Genomic DNA, 20312 nt, shown 5'->3' with positions numbered 1-20312 from the left:
TGAAAAAGTACAATCACATCTTTCCGATTACATGTCATGATCTTACTAGTTATGTGCAAAAAGTCCAGATTCAGGTAAAAGTGTAGATACAGAAGAAACTGCATCTCTGTGACATTTACTATAGTTAGAATTATAGATGTAAAAAAGAATAATTCCATGTGTGAAAGGGAGATTTTTCTGCAGCACAAATGTATTTATTTGTACCCCTGGAAAGAAATAACCTTTCCATTGTGTTACATTACAGTGAAAGAGTGTTTTTTACATAAATTAAGCGTTGGAAAAAACTTCTCAAATGCTCAGAGGTGTAAAGTTTACTGATATATTCTACTTAAGTAGAAGTACTGTTACTTGATTGAAAGTACAAGTGTAAGTAAGTCATACATAAAATATTCAAGTACAAGTAAAAAGTAGCTCAATTGAATAGTACTCAAAGTAAAAGTTATTAGTTACTTTCACCCCCCACAATTATTTTTGGCAATAAATCCTGCCACGGTTCTCTTGCATACAGTAAACATCTCATGTATAAACTTAAAAAGGAAGACACCAAATCTTAATTTATTTAACTTTATTTTCCACAAAAGTATCTGTGTAAATCAAAAGGTTTGCCAAAATGTACAATTGTTTTTCAAGTAAACGTTACACCAATGAATAAAGTGCAAAATGAAATACATTTTCAGGCTCTAAGTATAGATACATTTATGAACTCTAAAACGTGCCATATAGGTAAGAACATAGTAGGTAGAAACCACTACCTGAACCACAGAAAGTGGCTTTGATCAGAAATGGCACGACTAAGAACAAATGGATTATGTTCAATGGGAGACCATGGAATGAAATAGAAATTTAAAAAAAAATAATCACAAAAAAACAATAATTAACCCTAACTCCAAAAATGCCAACATAGCTCCAAAAGTGTCATAATTACATAATTAAATAAATACTGAACAATATTTTTTGCAAATAAAAAATGCTGTTTGAAAAATAGCCATGCCTTTATTTGACTTTAACTCTGGTTATACTTACATGGGGTCTGGGTATAACTTTTTCAACTGTGGGCCAGTAATGTTCAACCAAGCACACACACCCAACATCTTTAAAGATGAACTTTGTTTCAAATATTTAAAAAAAAAATATTTTGAAATGTGTGAAACGTGTGTATTTCAGTTTTCATTACCCAGACATGGCAGGCAAAGAGGAGCCCAGGGCTGCTATTGTAAAGTAAAACTGACTCCATACTCACAAAAACACATTATTTCACTATAAAGGTTTGATTTGATTCATTTATTTATTTATATCAAACATAAAAGAATATAAAGCAGTCATTGCTCACTTAAAAGAGCCAGCAATGTTTGAGAAGGGGTAGAAGGAAGCTTAACACTTATCTCGTCCTGCCCCTACTTCCAAGCTATTTCACAAAGAACAAAATAACTGACATTTGAGCAAATACATACATATATATGTATATAAATACACAACAAAATACACACAAATTTAAACAAAAACAAGCATTCTAAGGCCTACCTAGACTTACATAACATCTATGTCCACCTCCGCTTTAGATTCTAGTCCTTGTACTGACCTAATAAGTTATATACATTCAATACATATTCTGCACAAGTTTTATATATACAGTTTAAACATTCACATTAAACATACTGTATGTACACATATACATACATACACATGAATGTATATGACTTAATAATATAATAATAATATTATACTATTTCATATTTATGACAAAATTAATCGATGAAATTTAGAGTGGCATATATAAATTAACAAAAACCTTTTATTATGTTTAAATATTAACATATTTATACAATTATATATTATTGCTGTCCTAGGTAACACTGTTGCTCTTCTTTCTTATATTTACTCACGATACTTGATTTAAAAAGCGTTTTAAACTGGTTTATGTTGTTGCTTTGTGTACACAAAAAAATAACAGCAAAAACACACAAAATAGAGAAAAATGTACTAAATGATACCAAGAACACACAAACAACAACAACAAAAAAACGCACAAAATGACAGGAGAAACACATAAAATGAGAGGAAAATATACAAAACTAGAACACTCTCAGAGAATGCAAACCTCTGCCACGCCATAGCAGTCCCCCGTGTTGCATTGTCACCTAAATGTTAGATTTTTTTTTTTTTTTCGCTTATTTTGGATATTTCTTGAAAATGTAATCAAAATCCATTCATTCGTTTTTGAGTTACACTGTTTACAAACAAATAAATAAATGCTAGCAAAAACTAAAATCTCCTTGGAGGAGGTAATGAAACAAAAAAACACACAAAATGACAGTAAAAACACAAAAAAGGACAACACAAACACACAAAGTGAGAGAAAAAATGATTAAATGATACCAAAAACAACACAAAATAAGAACAAAAACACACAAAGTGAGAGAAAAAATGACTAAATGATACCAAAAAGTTAAAACAACACAAATACACAAAACAACAACAAAAGAACACAAAACAACAGCAAACGCACACAACCAACAACTTCAAATACAACATAATAAAGAATTGATTTTCAATAATTTGCCTCCTGTTTTGAAAGCACAGTTTTTTTCTCATAGAATGTTACGTTCAAAGTGATTGTAATTAGGGTCACCTGGGTAAAGCTGACCCTGGGTTCAGTTGTATAAGGGAGACTGTGTGGATTGTGTTGTCACTCTGTTCTCTGGGAGTCAATGATGCAACTTCTCGACAAAGAAGCAGAAATACAAGCGTCAGATGAGATAAGCAACATCTTTCATTCTGCTTTTACACTTTATTAGACAGTTGCTGGTTGAAATTCCGTCTAAGTGCCTCTTGAGGTCAGACCTCCTTCAGCTCTTTGTGGTTTTCCTTGTCTCTCCTTTCTGCGCTGCAGGCCTGATCTGATGCATGCAATTACTCAGCTTCTAATTACACAGCGCGGCCGTCTTCTTGCTCCAGCTGCACGCCACTGGCTGTTAGATGAGTTCCTGCCTTTATTATCATCATCATTAGAATCATTATCTGATTTGGCTGGCTCTCATTAAGTGATAAAGTGAATGCTGGGTCTCGTCTTGAATAATGGTTAAAATATCTGCACAGCATGTTAAGATGAAGCCATGGAGACGTCATGCTCCTGCTTTCCTTTCATACATTTTGTTTCTCTTTCTTTTATTCCTCCGGTGTTTTGCGTTTGATCCTTGGCACCCCCTTCTCCTCAGTTATCCCTCAGTGTGCTTTGCTGGTTTTACATGTCGTTCCCTTTTGATCAGAACTCACTGGACCCACTCATGATTTGCAGGGACTGCTGTTGCTCCTTCATTGCATCTTGTGGCCATCAAAGCACAGTCCTTGTCTGCTTCCTCCTGAGGGAGGCAGTGGGCACTCTTCTTACTGTAGTAGCTCACAGAGCAATCGCAAACATTAGGCTAGGGCTGCACGATTATGGCCAAAATGATAATCACGATTATGTAGATCAATATTGTAATCAGGATAGTTCATTCTGTTAGGGAAAACGTCTATTTTTATTTAACAAACAATATGTGAACAGTTTAGAGCAGTGTTTTTTAAATGAGGGGTACGTGATATCGCTACGGGGGGGGGGGTACTACTTGAAAGAGAGTGGAAAATTAACAAATTAAGTGTCAGTCCAGGCATGAGATGACCGGAACTAATTAAAAAAAAAAAAAAAAAAAAACTATAGAAATAGTAAATAAATCTATCTAGGAGCCTCTAAATCTGTGTTTTTCAAGCTTGGGGTCAGGACCCCATGTGGGGTTGCCTGAAATTTCTGAAAAATTAAATGTTATTTTTCTTTAAAAAAAAAAAAAACACAATCGTAAACAAATGTATTTTACGGAGGAGTATTGGGGCCACAGAAACATGAAAATAATAATTTGAAGGCTAAAAAAAAAAAAAGTGTCATGCATTTCAGAAAAAAAGTCAAAAATCGAAGTCAAGATTTTTTTTTTTTTCAGAAAAAAAGTCGACAAACAAAAAATGAGGTAAAAAAAAAAATTCATGCACTTCAAGAAAAAAGTCGAAAATTGATGTCAACTTTTTTTTCATTATGCTGACTGGCGGTTTGATGAACTGGTTAAACCATACTTTAGAATAATTACAAAGTAACTTCCAAGTGCAAAAACTGCGACTCAGCTTCCTCGTTAGTATGATGGTCAGTGTCCCTGCCTGTCACGCTGGAGACCAGGGTTAAATTCCCCGATGAGGAGATTACATCATTATTCGTCCTGTGCCTTTCTTTTTCTAATTTTATAGAACATGTCATTTGTTTGGATTACCTTTACAGGAACTAACAGTGTTTTATTTTTATTTTTTTTTTTTTTTTTTTCACCTTGTTTGCACATGCTGTTGAAGGTTAACACTACAAGAAGATAACAGTGTTTTAGTCTGATTCAGTCTGCTGATAATTATATTTTTGCAAATGCAATTTGAAAATCTGCAAAATGGTGACTTGTACCTGCAAGCAGACTGTATAAAAAAGATGTCCAATTGTGTCCTGGGTTACAAAATCCTTAATGGATAGGATCATGGTAAATATAGTTTAACCAGTACCTCAAACAGTCAGCATTGCATGATTTTTTTTCTTTTCTTTTAACCTTTCTTCAGTGGCCCTAAAAAATCTCAACATTGATTTTTTTTTTTTTTTTTTTTTTTTTTTACCTTTGAAAAATAAAAAATTTCGTTTTCGACTTTTCTTCTGAAGTGCATGAGGTATTTATTTATTTATTTATTTTTTCTTTTGTGGCCTTAATACTCTTCCGTAATATTTCTATACATTCACTTTTTGAGATATAAATCTAGTTCAACTAAAATGCATCAAAGAAAAACTCAATCTGATCAAAAACTAAGTCTTTGGGGTCGTCAGAAATTCTTTATATCAAAATGGGGTCATGATCCAAAAAAGGTGGGCAAACACTGCACTGAATACTGTTTCTTTCCACTTATTTACAAAATGAGGTTCTTTAAAATGTGTGTTATCACTCGTTTGTTCCAACATTATGATCTATAATTGTTTTTAAAGAGTTTTCTTAGCAAAATATTGTAGACGGACAAAGGGGGTTCTTGGATTCAGAAATAAGATAAAAGGGGGTACTTGAGCCAAAAAAAACTTTGAGGACCACTGGTTTAGAGTGCAAGAGAAAGCTTTAAACAAGAATGATAAATGCAAAAATTCACTCAGTAATTTTAAAATGTACGATAGGCTAACTATATAAATACACTGTTACAGAGTGCAACTCCTTTAACAATTACAGCTTATAAATAAAAGTTAAGAACATTAGGCCTAAACCTACAGGGTTTGGCCAAGAAACAGCAGCCAGTCAACATTTTCTGTCTTAAGTGTCCGCTGGACACCAACAGGGATTCTGTGAAGCACCATTATCTTTAGCCTTCATGTATTCATCATATTTGAGTTTGTGATGTTTTTTCAGGTGGTTGAACAGATTAGTTGTGTGCACACTTTACATGTGACCTGAAGTCTAAACTTCAGATGCTCATGGTTAACCAGTTAACCAATAACAACAACTTAAACCGATCAATACTAACTAATTTGGTTCTTAAAGCTGATATCCGGAGTTTCTGAGAAATGTCTCGATGTCCCACCCGACACAGCTCCGCTTCCTCCCCCTGCCTCTGCCAATCTACCAGAAGCCACGCCTCTACTTTTCTGCACGCGCATCGCAGAACATGACATGGTCACATCTGGTCACATTGATATATGTCTATGGGTCAGGTAAGAGCTAAAATCATATTTACCTGTTTACTGTTGTGTTCCACATTCACTTTGATTGACAGTCTCAAAAACAAGAAGTTGAAGTCTATTGGCTGGACGCACTCAGCAATCGCTTTCATTTTTATAGGGGTCTATAGGACGAAGGATGGACTTGTATACATTAATGTATATGAATGACCACCGGCAGTAGACCATAGTAAAAGACTAGTTAGGTATTTTTTTGCATTTCAAAAGAATCATACATAAACATCGATTTCTCATAAATTCCAGATATCAGCTTTAAGTATGTCAGTTTAACTCATGGGGGCGTGTCGACACGTACAACACGAGCGCCCTCCCCACCTAAAAAAAAAAAAATCCTTAAAACTCTCCAGTTTTCTTCCACATTAAGTTAACGGAGTATTATCACCTCAACTTATTACTCTGTCATACAGGTTGCGTGTGCCCCGATCATTCGCTTTGCCAACATTCCTGCAGTTTGCATACATACTAAGGTTTTCGAGTAATTTCTCCATCCTCTGGGAAGACATAGAATAATTGCTATAGCTTTAGCGGTCGTCTGCCTGATTTGCATTTTCCAAAGTCCATCACATTAAATGCACAGATTTTATTGTAGCTCCAAAGGACTTTTAAAACACGTATTATAAAGATAAATTAGGGTGTGTAAAGTGGCAGTGGCGTCCAAGGTTCGGAGGAACTGCCCTGTTTGCCTGTGAGGCTAAAGTGACTGACAGTAATTGGTGAGTTAAACTCAACATCGGCATCAGTAAAAATTGTTCACAGAAATCCTGGTGACAATGGCGTTACATTTTCTACAGCCAGGCATCACTGAAGAATAGTGTTGGAGACAGTTTGACGGGGCGTGTGAAGGGTAAAATAGCTGCTAAGCACACTGTGTGATCAACTTTTATTGTATTGTACCACAATTATTTTTAATTCTCCTGGTGTTAACAGATGGCTGCTCTCTCTCCTACAAACAGAGCATTTACTTTTTCACTTAAAATATCTGAATCTTGAACTAATTCAATCTGAGTGTTGACCTGAAAATAGAAAACTTATTTTATACATTTTAGTTATTGCATACAATTGGATGTATTTTCCTAATTATACAGAATCCAGAAGTCTTTAAAAAAAATAGAATACCTATTAATTCATTAATCAACTATTGGAAAGCTTTGGACCTCCTTATGATTACACAGGAAATAGTTTCAGTTGCAAATCAGCAGGAATTTACAAAGTTTTAAACAAGGGCTAAAGATGTGGCGGAACCTAATTACACAAGCCGTTAAAGCCGTCACTCTGTTAGTGGTTCATTATAAACATTTCCTCGTCCGCTGCCATTGTCTCATACCGTGATCTTCATTAACTGGGAAATCATGAGCAGAGCCTGATAGACAATGAAACACATCCTGGCACCACAATTTGCTCCGGGAGACATTAATAAGCCAACGCTTTTCATTCCCTTGCAATTATCCCAGCCCAAGCCTGTCACCTGTACAATAGCATGATAAGGATGACTGCCACTTCCCAGACAATTTGCAACCAAAATCTCCAGAAAGGTTACAAGAGCTGTTAGTCAAACCAGGAAGGACACACGCACACACACACGATGGCGTGTGCGCTGACCTTTGCCTCAAGTGTGGGGACTGGGATGTTTGAGCAGATTGAATTATATTAAACCCAAGATTTAGGAACTATAGTAAATTATCATCTGACATTTCAAACAGGTAGTAGGGTGGTTTCAAGAACATTGTGTTAACTGACAAATTTCCCAAATTCTGGTTTACACGTTTCTGCGTCACGTCGGCATCACATCACATGTTTCAGCTTAATCAAGTTTCCCCGTTTAGAATACTTCACCTGGTTATTAAACTTCCAGAAATCATACCAAACACGCTAAATATTAGGGGTGTTGAAAAAAATTGATTCGGTGATATCTCGCAATATTGCGTCGCGTGATTCTCAGATCGATTCTAAATGCATCCATATCGATTTTTTTTTTAAATTAAAAAAAATAATAATATTATATATATATATATATTTATATATTAACTTTTATTTAACCAGGAAAGTCTTTTCCACATAGTAATTGCACAAAGAAGTGCGCTGAAACCTGGGCATGTTGACCAGCTTGTGTTTTTTCAATAAAATCCAAAAAGAAAGTACTAACTTTCTGCATTTATTTTGTTGTTCTAGGCATATACCTCAGTCAAGTTGCACTAAAGCCATGTTGCACTAAATTAAAAGTTGGTTTAAAAGCCACAGGCTGATTGTATGTTATTTTATTTTAAGTTGTTGGCACATGGCATTAAAGCCAATGTTTTGAGTGTAAAATATGCCAATTGTTTCTTAAGTCATATATGTATTATAAAAATTGCAATAATCGCTTATACGTTAGTATCGGGATATACTGTATCGTATCATGACCTACAGTATGTATCGGGATACGAATCGTATCGCTAGATGCCAGGCAATACACACCTCTACTAAATAGGCTTATTAGTCAACTACTGCTGTTGATTTAACATTTTATATGCTCAAATCACACAAGATTTCATTGCTAGCCACACGTTTAATGGGAAAAATACCGAGGAAATGCGTGATATGGTCCAAAACATAATTTGTGATACCTTTATTACCATCAACCAGCAAATCACCCTTAAAAAGTAACTAAACCCCTGCTTTCCCCTGTCTTACCACGAGGAGGGAAATTCAAAAAATGCCTTGATTATGGGCGGGGCTCCTGGAGCAGTTAAGACACGCCCAGTCTATACTATAAAGTCTCCAATGAACAATCTATGCTGTGTTAACTAGCTACTCATTACTCAATATACCTCTCTATTCACTATTCTCACCACAGATTGTAGAACTCACAGGTGCTAGTTTTATAAAAAGGCGGGGGGGGCTAACAGTGCTTGTTTGTGATGCAAGATGGTCCCAAAACATCACATGATCTTGTTCTCAGCCAACAGCAAAAATTAATTGGGGTTTAGTTACTCTTTATGTTTAGCACAAAGTGAATAAGAAGCTTCTGCTGCAAAGAGCCACTAGGTAAAATGATTACCAGTTCAGTGCCTTTTCAGATTTTGAATGCAGTCATAATTATAACTACTGCACGGCTGTATCTACAGCACCTTCCGGAACATCTCCAAAATCGAACTCGTTCTTCCTTTTGACATTGTCTATGAGCTTACCTCATTTCCTTTAAATCCGTTCAAAACTTTTTGCAATATCCTGCTAAACGGTGAAAACATTACCTCATTGGAAGAGATAATTAGGGAATTCTGAGCAATGTAGGAAGATGGAGAAAAAAAAGGTTGCATTATGTGAACTGAATATTTCTGGCACAAGAGACTATGCTCCATGTCACTGAGTAAATGAGTGAAGTAAACTGTATAAGGTATATACGAGTAAAACTTATTCTTGCACGTTATAGGAAACGTATACAGCTGCTATGATTAGTCAATAAATCAATACATGATCAAACACATAATTAATCCACAGGTATTTCATGATGGAACATCCTCTATATCACTGAGCTAATTGGCACACGTCATGGAAATGTAGCTTAACTAATTGACTAAGCCAGTCACCTGTGTGCACGACAGCAGCTGCTAGCGTTTAAAGGCCGATTTCAAACGGCTGTCAAAAATATGGTTACCACAAAAATACACACATTGCACCTAGACAGCATGGAAACGTGATATTTAAAAATTACATTTTTAGCATTGACTCAAATTGTTAGTGAGTGAAATTCAAATTGAAACTAAAAAAAAAATCAGTTTTTGAGATAAAATTCTACCAAAAATCTTTCCATGATTCCAAAACTGTTTTCATGAACATTAAAAATGTATTTAGCTTGAATTTTCTAGTATATATTGAATTACATTTTGATTCACTGTAGGCTAAAGTTTTGATAAATCAAAAATATGCGTGAAACATTTCTGTCGGACAGTCTGAAGATGGGCTGTAGCAAGTTTGGTGTCAATTGATCAAAACACTGTAAGAGGAGATATAGTTACAACTTAAAAAGGATAAAATAAACTATTTGAAAATGACAAAAAAAAAAAGTTATAAAAAGCCTAAGCTAACAGCTTTTTCCCGAGTTTCTTCTTTCCTCACTTTGCATTTAAAGAATGATCTATTAGCAGTAGGGATGTAACGATTAATCGTAAGGCAGTTAAAAATCGATTCATAGGTATCACGGTTGATATCGATTTTCTGAAAATTGAATCACAGTACTTTTTTCAACCAGCAGAGGGCGCTATCCACAAGTGTAGGCGGCGGGCGGAGTCTGCTAATACATTCTTTCTGGCTGCCTTCTACTCTTAAATATGTTAATAATTGATTCATTACTCTTTAGCACCGAAAGAATATCTGTAATATTACTTGAATATCTGTAAAATTCACGTTTTTCTATTAGCTCTGTCTGCTAGCATAGCTTCTCTTCTTCACTGCAGGATATCTGCATGCCAACCGACCACTGTGTTACCAGCGCCCTCTGCTGGTCCAAACAAATATGACGTAAATCAGTGTAATCACGGTTTTTTTTTTTTAAAGTCCAATTGTTAAGGCACAAAATACATTTTCAGTTGCACTTTTAAAAGAAAAAGAACTATTATGCAGTTTTGCATTGTTTATTATAGAACCAGAATTTAAATTAATAGGCTTCATTTTCATTTGTATTATTCCTTTATTTATTTCATTCAAGATTTATTTTTAGTTAAATTGCATTGTTTTGAATTGTTTATCAAGGAATTATTTTGACAATGAAAAATAAAAGGAAAATAGTATAGTATTTTCTAGTTTTTTTCCCAAAAATAAAATTTGTCTACAGTCCCATTTTGTAAAAAAATCGTGAGAGAAATGTATCGTGAACCCAGTATCGTGAATGGAATCGTATCGGGAGTTGAGTGAATCGTTACATCCCTAATTAGCAGTGCTTTAGATTCCTCCATCAGAGCCTCCTACTCTGGAAACCTCCTGCCCGTCTCTTTGGTAGTGCACAGTGATGAAGAGACGTATCTTCCTAATTCTCTGATCAAATGAGTCAATCACAAGCTTTGTACTTAGTGCCTCGAGGCAACCTTGATAGAACCGGAAAGATCTTAAATCTTTTAGTGTGTTGTACAGCTCTGAGAACGAGCACGACCAAGCCAACATGTTAATGGTGTTTGTGGAGAAAGACATTTTGGAGCTAACCAACAAATAACTGACCTAAGTGAAGAATCTCTGTCTTAACGTGATAACAAGTAGTTCGTTTTACTACTTTAAGACGATACGTGAAGAATATGAATGGCCTATAATGCTCACAGCTTGTTTAAAAAATGTTCGATGATTCAGAAGATGTGTTTGCAAGCAGTTTTACTGAATGCCAACTTACAATTCACACCACGCTGTAGCTGTTTACCAAACACGCCTAATTTTAGAACCGAAGCAGTTGTTTATTCCTTACTTCCCTGCACTCTTTGGTCTAATATGGACTGTAAGATAATAATCCTGGATCAACAACATGGGAATGATACAGTAAATAACACACTTTTCCTTCTACTACTGAAAAGGTTTATGACAAAACCTGGATGGTCTCGGTAGTCACATTTAAGGCTTACAAATCACACAATCACAGTAACACACATACTCACTGTTGCATTTGATTTTAAAGATGAACTATTCATGATTGTAGACTTAAAAGGTTCCCACCAGGTTTGCAGGACACAGACGTTTTTTGCAGCTTCCTTAGGGCAGAATAATAGGACAAGGCCTGGATGGATCAGCAGTTTTAGGGCTAACAGACATAGATAATCACAGATACACAAAAAGTTAGAAATATTGATTATTTTTCTCAGCTCCTCTATTATACCACTGTGATGACCTCTATACCTCTGATTGTCTCTGATCGTTTTTCAAGTGACGTTTAAAGTGACCAATCAGAAAGGAGGGGCCGTCTATGCAATGCCTGCCCCCAAAGTGCCAAAACTAAACATCACCCCGCGCTGAGAGATCACAGAAGTGACAGTGAGCGCACAGACTGAGACGGCGAGCGCGCAGAAAGGCACCAGGTGCGCGCGCAGAGAGTGGTCCAACTGTGCGCAATGACAGTTTTTATGCGCTTGGGTTTTTGGCACTAAATTGACACCATAATGGGTTCTGCTGGTGCCTGGCTCCAGCTTTCTTTAGGCTTTAGGACACCGTGGATAGGGCGTTAAGCTATCGCAGGACTTGCCCACTCAGAAAATCCACATTTGTCCAATTTTCTCCACCATAATCTGACCGTTATGATCTTTTTTTCTTTTTATAATGTGTGTTATATGTACTAAAACTCAAATCGTTAGTAGTACTAGTAACACACTCTGCTAATAGACAATTGTGCTTTAAAGGGGACATATCATGCTAAATCCACTTTTTTAGCCCTTAAATGCATTTTGTTGTATATTTAGAGTGCTTAGAAGTACAGAAAAAATCAAATTAGTCTCTTCAGGTGCTCCGTAGATATCTTTATATTCTGTTTTGCTCATATTTTTCAATCTGTTTTAATTTTTCTATTCTCTATTACGTTTTTTGAACTATTACATCACAGTATTTGCAGCGGAACTGCCAAATTAGTACATCAACTCCAGGTCCAACACTTCGAGCAATCCGCCATTTTTATTTCTTGCTTTTATTTTGTAGTCCAAGCTCCAGGATGCCGAAGTTACAAGAGGATAAGTCAAAATGTTCGGTTGTTGGATGTAGTAACCCACACGCTTCATTACTCCCAGCATCAGAACCTTTTCAAAGTGCCTGGTTGAGTTTTATTTTTCACAGAAATGTACCCACATCTGTGGGTAAGGTCATTTTTGTGCGCGCGAAGCACTTCAAGGATGACTGCTTCGCCAGTATAAAGAAGGATTTGCCGAAAGACTTTGTCCGATTGAGGGTTCAATTCCTTCTATCTTTGGAGACGACGAACAGAGCACTTCGGTAAGCTGTAAATAACGCTAAAAAGTGTGATATAAGACGTCATTGTTTTGTTAGCATTAGCAGTTGCACCGTCTTCAGACTTCATATGTTTTAGATCCTTGATGATATGGCCTACGTGATTTAATTTAAGTCTAAAGTTTTCATTAGTCATTTCATTTTGCCGATTTTGTCTTTGAAAAGACTGTATTAAATGCATTTCGTGACGTTAGCTTGGCGCTAGCATTAGCTCGGTGCTTGTGTTAGCTCACTTGTTAGGGTTCTGCAGGTTCATCATCTTCATTTTCATCTCGCTCCGCTAGGTCAGACTCTGGCTGGAACATGTAAGGCTGGATGAACAAGTCTTCTGTTGTTGACATTTTGTAAATAACCTCTGAATAAAAAGTTTATGCACCGCTACATAGCCATATCTCTTCTATCAAACTACAAAAATGGCCGAGCAGGGTGGAGTTGAACCGAGTGTCACCTGAAGAGGGGGCGGGGTATGAAGTGTCTCATTTGCATTTAAAGAGACCGCACCAAAACGAGTTGCTCTCAGAAGCACATCAGAAAAGGGGTAGAAAAGCATTGCAGTTCTGCCTTATATAGACCACAACTGTATGATTTATATGTAAAAAGGAAGGATTTAAAACCATGATATGTCCCCTTTAATACTAATAATCTGCTTGTGCACCAAAAATCTATACTTGTAGTAAAACATTTCTTTGTTTACTAGTACTACTCGTGAATTTAAAACTAGTACACTGTTTTTATTATACTTTTAGTACTTGTAAAGCCAAAAGATTCACTAGGAGACCTAATGCAAAGGAAGTAGGAGGGATTATAACTAAATCTAGCACCCTGATTGGTTTTAATATTTTCAAAAGCCAATGGGAAGCCCAATTTGGCCCCCTTATATGCATATAAGGCTTACTAGAAGAACTAGTCAACAGTTTTAAGTCTACTAGTAGTACAAGTAAAAAAAAAAAAAAGTTTAATGTACTAATGAATATTTTTCTTGATTCTACTCCTGAGTCTTATCAATCAGGTTTATTGTATGTATTTATTTCCCTCACACTTTCATGGAATTTTACCACATTTCCCTTGTTTAGCCCACATTAAAAAGATTGTATTCCTGTACTATTGTGACAGATTCTCCACATTGTTGTCCTTGAGACTCACTGCAATCATCATTAAAGGTGGGCATGGCTTTACAGTGGAGCATTAGAAGTCTGTACAGCATGTGGTTTGAAACACAATGGAATCCTGCTACGTCCAAACACTCAATCGACACTGAAACTCACCATGTAGCCGAATATTAGAAAAGCTCTACAAGTGGACCGGGGTGGTTTTATTTAATGATTTTGTTATTTAGTCGATCTAATCACCAAAGTATCCCTGAGCCTCTGCAGGACGCGATACTGTCCAATACTTCCCATCAGCTGAAAAGATTGATAATGAGAGAAAACATGAAAACATTTTGTTATAATTAAAGGTGTCCAGATCTGATATTGGTGTTGGATATTGGTCCGATATCAGCAAAAAAATTATTTATTGTCCAGTATCTAAAATCTCTGATATAATATACTGAGGTTTAAAGTATTATCATTTAGATTTTTTGAATTTTATTAAATTGTCAAAAATTCTTATGTTTAAAGCTGATATCCGAAGTTTCTGAGAAATCTATATTTATGTATCATTCTTTTGAATTACGGAAAAATACCTAACTAGTCTTTTGGTCTACTGCCGGTCGTCATTCAAATGCATTAATGTATACAAGTCCCTCCTTCGTCCTATAGACCCATATACAAATGGAGGCTTTGACTTCATGTTCTTGAGACTGTCAATCAAAGTGAATGTGGAACTATGCACGGAAACAAGGCCGCGCGTCACAACAGCAAACCGGTAAATATGATTTTGGCTCTTACCTGACCTATATCAATGCGCGTGCATAAAAGTAGAGTCGTGGCTTATGGTAGATTGGTAGAGGCAGTGGGAGGAGGTGGAGCTGTTTAGGGCGGGACATCCAGACGTTTCTCAGAAACCAATTGGTTAATAATAAATGGGTCAGTTTTTGTCATACCTACTGGTGATGACTATTCTTCTATGAGTAATATTACTTCAAACCTTTATAGATAATAAAACTATGTGTGATTCATGCTGATATTGTATCTAATCAATATCTTCATCAGCCAATACTCAAGGCTGCAATATTGGTATTGTATCCAAAGTGAAAAAGCTTTAATGGGACACCCCTAGTAATAATGAATGTAGTTCCTCATTCTTCTGCTCTATTGTGGGAATCGTTTGTAGTCATTTTTGTTCAAGCTTCAGCAGTCTTTCGATCAATGTCATCTTTCATAAATCTGATATTTTCTTGACCTCGGTCCTGTGGGCACAGCTTGTTTTCAAGCTGTTAGTTCCCTCCAATCAGACCTGATCAAATTCAGTGAATCTAAACCAGCATGCCAGATAATTTAGCATGAAGTAAAAACAACAGAGAAAAACATGTATTTCATTTGTTATTGAATGAGTTGCATGATTGTTTATCGATGAATAGTAAGTTATCTACAATTGAGGTACACTGTTTTTCAAATTGCTTTTTTCTTTAAAGACTAAAATGATTTGTATTTTATTTATTCATATTCAGTCTTCCTTTTATTTAGATTTCTGTTTTGTATTGATATAATGTCTTCTTGATCAGGGATACGCTTTAAATCTTTTGTAGAACGCTGCAGGTACTTTCCAAAGAAAAAACATTTACAATACAAAAGCAGACACTTTTTGTAATTTGTAGTGGGTATCATCTTGTCTCAAAAATAATATATAAAAAAACATGTTTAACGAATTGATGAATACAGAATAGCAAAAGTATAAGAATATTGAAAAGTAAGTCACTCAGGAAGCAAAGAGCATTTGCAGATGTGAAAGTAATGGAAGTACTCACGTTACAGTAATATAGTCGCTTTTATTGGTACTTGTACTTTTTTTTAGTATATTTCTAAATCAGTCATTTAAATTGTAAGCAAGTACATTTTAAAGTAAGTAAAGTAATTCATTACATTTCTACACCCAACTGTTACTGAGTAAATTATTTTTTGTGATTATTTTTTATTTCCGTTTCATGGTCTCTTCATATACTGCTGACCTCAGCCACTTTCTTGGGTTCAGCGCAAATTACAACAGTCATCTCACTGCGCTATACAAAATATAAAGTCCGTAATAAGAAAAAGAACCCAATAAGATCCATATGAACAAGCATTTAGGTACAGTGGGAAGAAAAAAACTCCTTCCTTTTTATAGGAAGAAATCTCCAGCAGAACCAGGTTCAGAGATAGCAACCATCCACTTTGACTGGTTGGTGTTAGTGAACAGAAGGGCAAACAGAATACGATAGAAGGATAGTCCATCTGAGTGTCCCAGACTAGTTTAGCCATGAACCCGTGATTAGTCCATCTGAGTGTTCCAGACTAGTTGAGCCGCAAACCATTGTTCAGTCCATCCGAGTGTTCCAGACTAGTAGAGCCGCAAACCATTGATCAGTCCATCCGAGTGTTCCAGACTAGTTGAGCCGTGAACCATTGATCAGTCCATTCGAGCGTTCCAGACTAGTTGAGCCGCGAACCATTGATCAGTCTATCTTAGTGTCTCAGACTAGTTGAGCCGTGAACCATTGATCAGTCCATCTTAGTGTCCCAGACTAGTTGAGTCACGAACCATTGATCAGTCCATCGGAGTGTCCCAGACTAGTTGAGCCATGAACCCGTGATCAGTCAATCCGACTGTCCCAGACTAGAAGAGCCGCGAACCACTGATCAGTCCATTCAAGCGTTCCAGACTAGTTGAGCCGCTAACCATTGATCAGTCCATCTTAGTGTCCCGGAATAGTTGAGTCGCGAACCATTGATCAGTCCATCCGAGTGGTCCAGACTAGTAGAGCCGCAAACCATTGATCAGTCCATCTTAGTGTTCCAGACTAGTTGAGCCGTGAACCATTGATCAGTCCAATCGAGCGTTCCAGACTAGTTGAGCCGCGAACCATTGATCAGTCTATCTTAGTGTCCCAGACTAGTTGAGCCGCAAACCATTGATCAGTCCATCTTAGTGTCCCAGACTAGTTGAGCCGCAAACCATTGATCAGTCCATCCGAGTGTTCCAAACCAGTTGAGCCGTGAGGCATCGATCAGGAACCGCCAGCTCCAGCATCAAGACACCTGAAACAGAAAAGAGAAATGAGGGCGAGGAGAAGGCACAGACTGCAGGAAAAACATGATACACTATTTTGTTGTTACCCACATGGCACATTTGGCATGGCACTGTTTTAGAGTTCATACATGCAGCTTTTTTACTTAGAGCCTTAGAATATTTTTAAATTTTTTTATTTAATTTATTAGTGTTATTAAAAAGAAAAAAAAAGAATTGCACATTTTGACAAACATTTTATTTTATACAGATGCCTTTGTGGAAAATAAATAATTTATTTATTTTATTTTTTTAAAGTTTATACATGAGATGCAAGATGTATTACCAAAAATAAATGTGGGGAGTGAAAGTAACTACTAACTTTTACTTTGAGTACTTTTTACTTGTACTTGTGTACAATTTCAATCAAGTAACAGTAGTTGTAGTTGAGTAGGATATATCAGTACTCTGCATACCTCTGAGCACTTAATTTATGAAGAAAACATTCTGGAGTGGAATGTAACACAATGAAAAGGTTATTTCTTTCTATGGATACCAATAAACACATTTGTGCTCCATTAAAACCCCATTGAAAAATGTCTCTTTCACTGATGGAATTATTCTTTTTTATATCTAAAATTATGACATTAGTAAATGTCACAGAGATGCAGTTTCTTCTGTATCTACACTTTGCAAAAGCTGGATTTTTTTTCCTGAATCTGGACTTTTTTGCGAAGTACGAGTAAGAACATGACATGAAGTTGGAAAGTGTGCTTGTGAGTGTACTTTTTGAGTCAGCGTGGTGTAGAAAAAGCTTTTAAAAGGATAAAAGCAACAGTGTGAGTCTAATGTGAAGTACGGAGTACTTATGCAGCTAAATGCATGCGACTAAGTAAAAGTCTCTCCAGGTGCATTTCTTCGCCTTACTTTTTCAATCCAGAAGATTTTGCATTCAGACCATTAGAGACGACAACTCACACCGAATGGTACAAGACATTCTTTCTAAAGATTTTCATTTCATAGCCCCACTCAGCTTAAATTATAATACGGACACAACATGAAGAGCTCCTTTTCCCGGTGATGATGATGTAAGTGCAGAGTGAAGGTTGGAGATGATCAAAGACTACATCATAAAACCAGTGTGACTTTGAACCAGAAAACCAAGTGTGAAGTCGTCCCCTGTTTGTTTGATAATAAGCTTGTCATCCACCTCAGTGTGGAGCCCGCTTGGAGTACCAGCACCACAGGTTGCCCTGCAAGTGGTTTCCATAGCAACAAGTAGCCACATAGGGGTGAGCTGAAGGGGAAGAAGGGATGGGGATGAGGGAGGATGAGGGGGGTAAAGAGCAGAGGCAGACTAATAATAGAGCTTATCAGCAGCCAGCTGCAAAAAAAAAGAAGCTTTAGTCTCATGGCAGTGCGTCTGGAGCGTCCTGGACTAACACAGATTGTTCTGTTTGTGTGTGCGCGCGCACGTGACCACGTGTGTGAGTAGGGTTATTTGCCAGATCAAGGAGAGCACAGAAGCTTTAACCCGCCTGCAGGCTAACTTTAGCATTGAGGGGGTGGTGGGGAGGGGTGCTTGCATATGCTTACGTTAAACAACTCAAAGTCAGTATTACCGTATTTTTCGGACTATAAGGCGCACCGGATTATAAGGCGCACTCACAATTAATGTTTCTGACTGGGTCTATTTTCATACATAAGGCGCACCGGTTTGTTATTATTATTATTATTATTATTATTATTATCATTATTATTATTATTACTAAGACGCATTAAGCGAAACAAAATAGTCTGATAAGTCAAACTTTATTCAACTCATTAACAATAACTCTCAACATTGTTCAGGTTTAACATATAAAATATAGAACATTACTCTCACTTTTTCAGTTCAGTATGTTGAAGCACAGTACAGGTACATATCACTCACACAGTTTCTTCTTGTGTCTTCCCTCTCATTCTCTCTTGCCGAGCAGGTGTTGCCTCCATGACGGTGCCTGTGTACATTGCCGAGGCCTCCCCGCCCCACCTGCGCGGTCAGCTGGTAACAGTTAACACCCTCTTCATCACCGGAGGACAGTTCACCGCCAGCCTCATCGACGGAGCCTTCAGCTACCTGAAGCACGATGGATGGAGGTGAGGCAGCTTGGCAAACGTTTTACAGAGACACAAATGTGAGTCTGCATCTGAATAAACACTTCAGATGCATTTACTTTCAGTCACAAGATTACATGGTCAAGACTCGATCCTTTACATGTCGCGCAAGATTTTGAACTGGATTATTGATGGAATTGGACATACTTGTGCGTTTGCCACACTTTCTAGTCATTAATTTACCTGTTTTCCAGTTAATAATAATTTTTAAAAAAAGCTTGTAATATAAGTGACATTGTCCCTGAACATGCATGTGAGGTATTTCTGTGTCAGATTGCTTTTTCTCTGTCAGAATGTGAATTCCGTCGTTTCTGTTGGTTTTCCACGATCATAGAACATCGGAGTGCTACTGCTTCTCCAGGCGGGTTTTATGATGCTCTTATATAGTGATATAACAGTGGTATCTCTTCTTTAGGTTTTAATCCTTCCAACTGTCAAAAAAATGGCTCCGGCGCAGACTCTTATTCCAATTATCAGCGTCCCACATTCAGCAGGAGCAGCTGGGGCATGCATTTAAAAGACAACACACACTGTTGTTGTGTCTGTAGTGTTTATAAGAGCTGAGAGATGCTACAGAGTTTGAAAAATGTCCAAGATATTCACTGGAGAAGCTTGATTCATGAGTAAGAGCATTTCAGAAACTCTTAATAAGTGCAGACAATTATTTTCTTCCTGCTGTTGTTAGCAACCACCACGGAAGAAGAAACTAAACCTTGTATGCATGTCTGACTGTTTTATTCTCCACTAATTACAGAGAATTGAATTCCTGTGTTTCAAGGGGTTCCTTTATTTATTCGCTCCTCTGCCCTCAAGCTTTTGTGCAGTTTAAGCCAAGGTATTAAAGCACATTCATCAAACTCTAAACCCACTGACAAAATCGAGCCCCTCAAAGCAACAATTACTGCCTGCGGCAAGATTTTCTCACTGTGAAAGCAGAAAATCTTCATACAGTTCTGCTGGAGATGTTTGTGACTGAAGGCTTTGCAGATTCCCTGAGTAGTCTAAGTAGTCATTTACATATATAAATAGCAAATTAGTACAAAAAATGCACCATAATGGTTAAAATGCACTTATTTCTTGAAAAAAAAGCTGAATGAAAAGAATAGATTTGACAACTGATCATTAAAATATTAAGCTAATTGCAGATGTATGTGCTGCATTTTAATATCTTTAATACCTTGTAATTTATTACAGTAGAAACAAGAGCACTCAGAGCGCAAAACTCTACCAAGTGCAAAATATCCTCTTTAATCGTGATCATGGTACCATGATCAATCACAATTTAAAGGCT

At 36.7% G+C, this 20312-nt stretch overlaps 1 protein-coding gene across 1 annotated transcript in view; it reads left to right on the top strand.

Moving 5' to 3' along the window:
* slc2a13a (solute carrier family 2 member 13a) overlaps positions 1-20312 on the top strand; it is a 113362-nt gene that overhangs the window by 1282 nt on the left and 91768 nt on the right. The window contains exon 2 of the mRNA XM_028450045.1: positions 18844-19003. Within this exon, the coding sequence (XP_028305846.1) occupies positions 18844-19003 (160 nt within the window). The remainder of the gene's footprint in view (positions 1-18843; positions 19004-20312) is intronic.

Source organism: Gouania willdenowi, chromosome 6, assembly GCF_900634775.1.
Source record: "Gouania willdenowi chromosome 6, fGouWil2.1, whole genome shotgun sequence".
Taxonomy (NCBI): Eukaryota; Metazoa; Chordata; class Actinopteri; order Blenniiformes; family Gobiesocidae; genus Gouania; species Gouania willdenowi.
The sequence above is the reverse complement of the archived record's forward strand: the minus strand, read 5'-3'. Positions and strand labels throughout refer to the sequence as shown.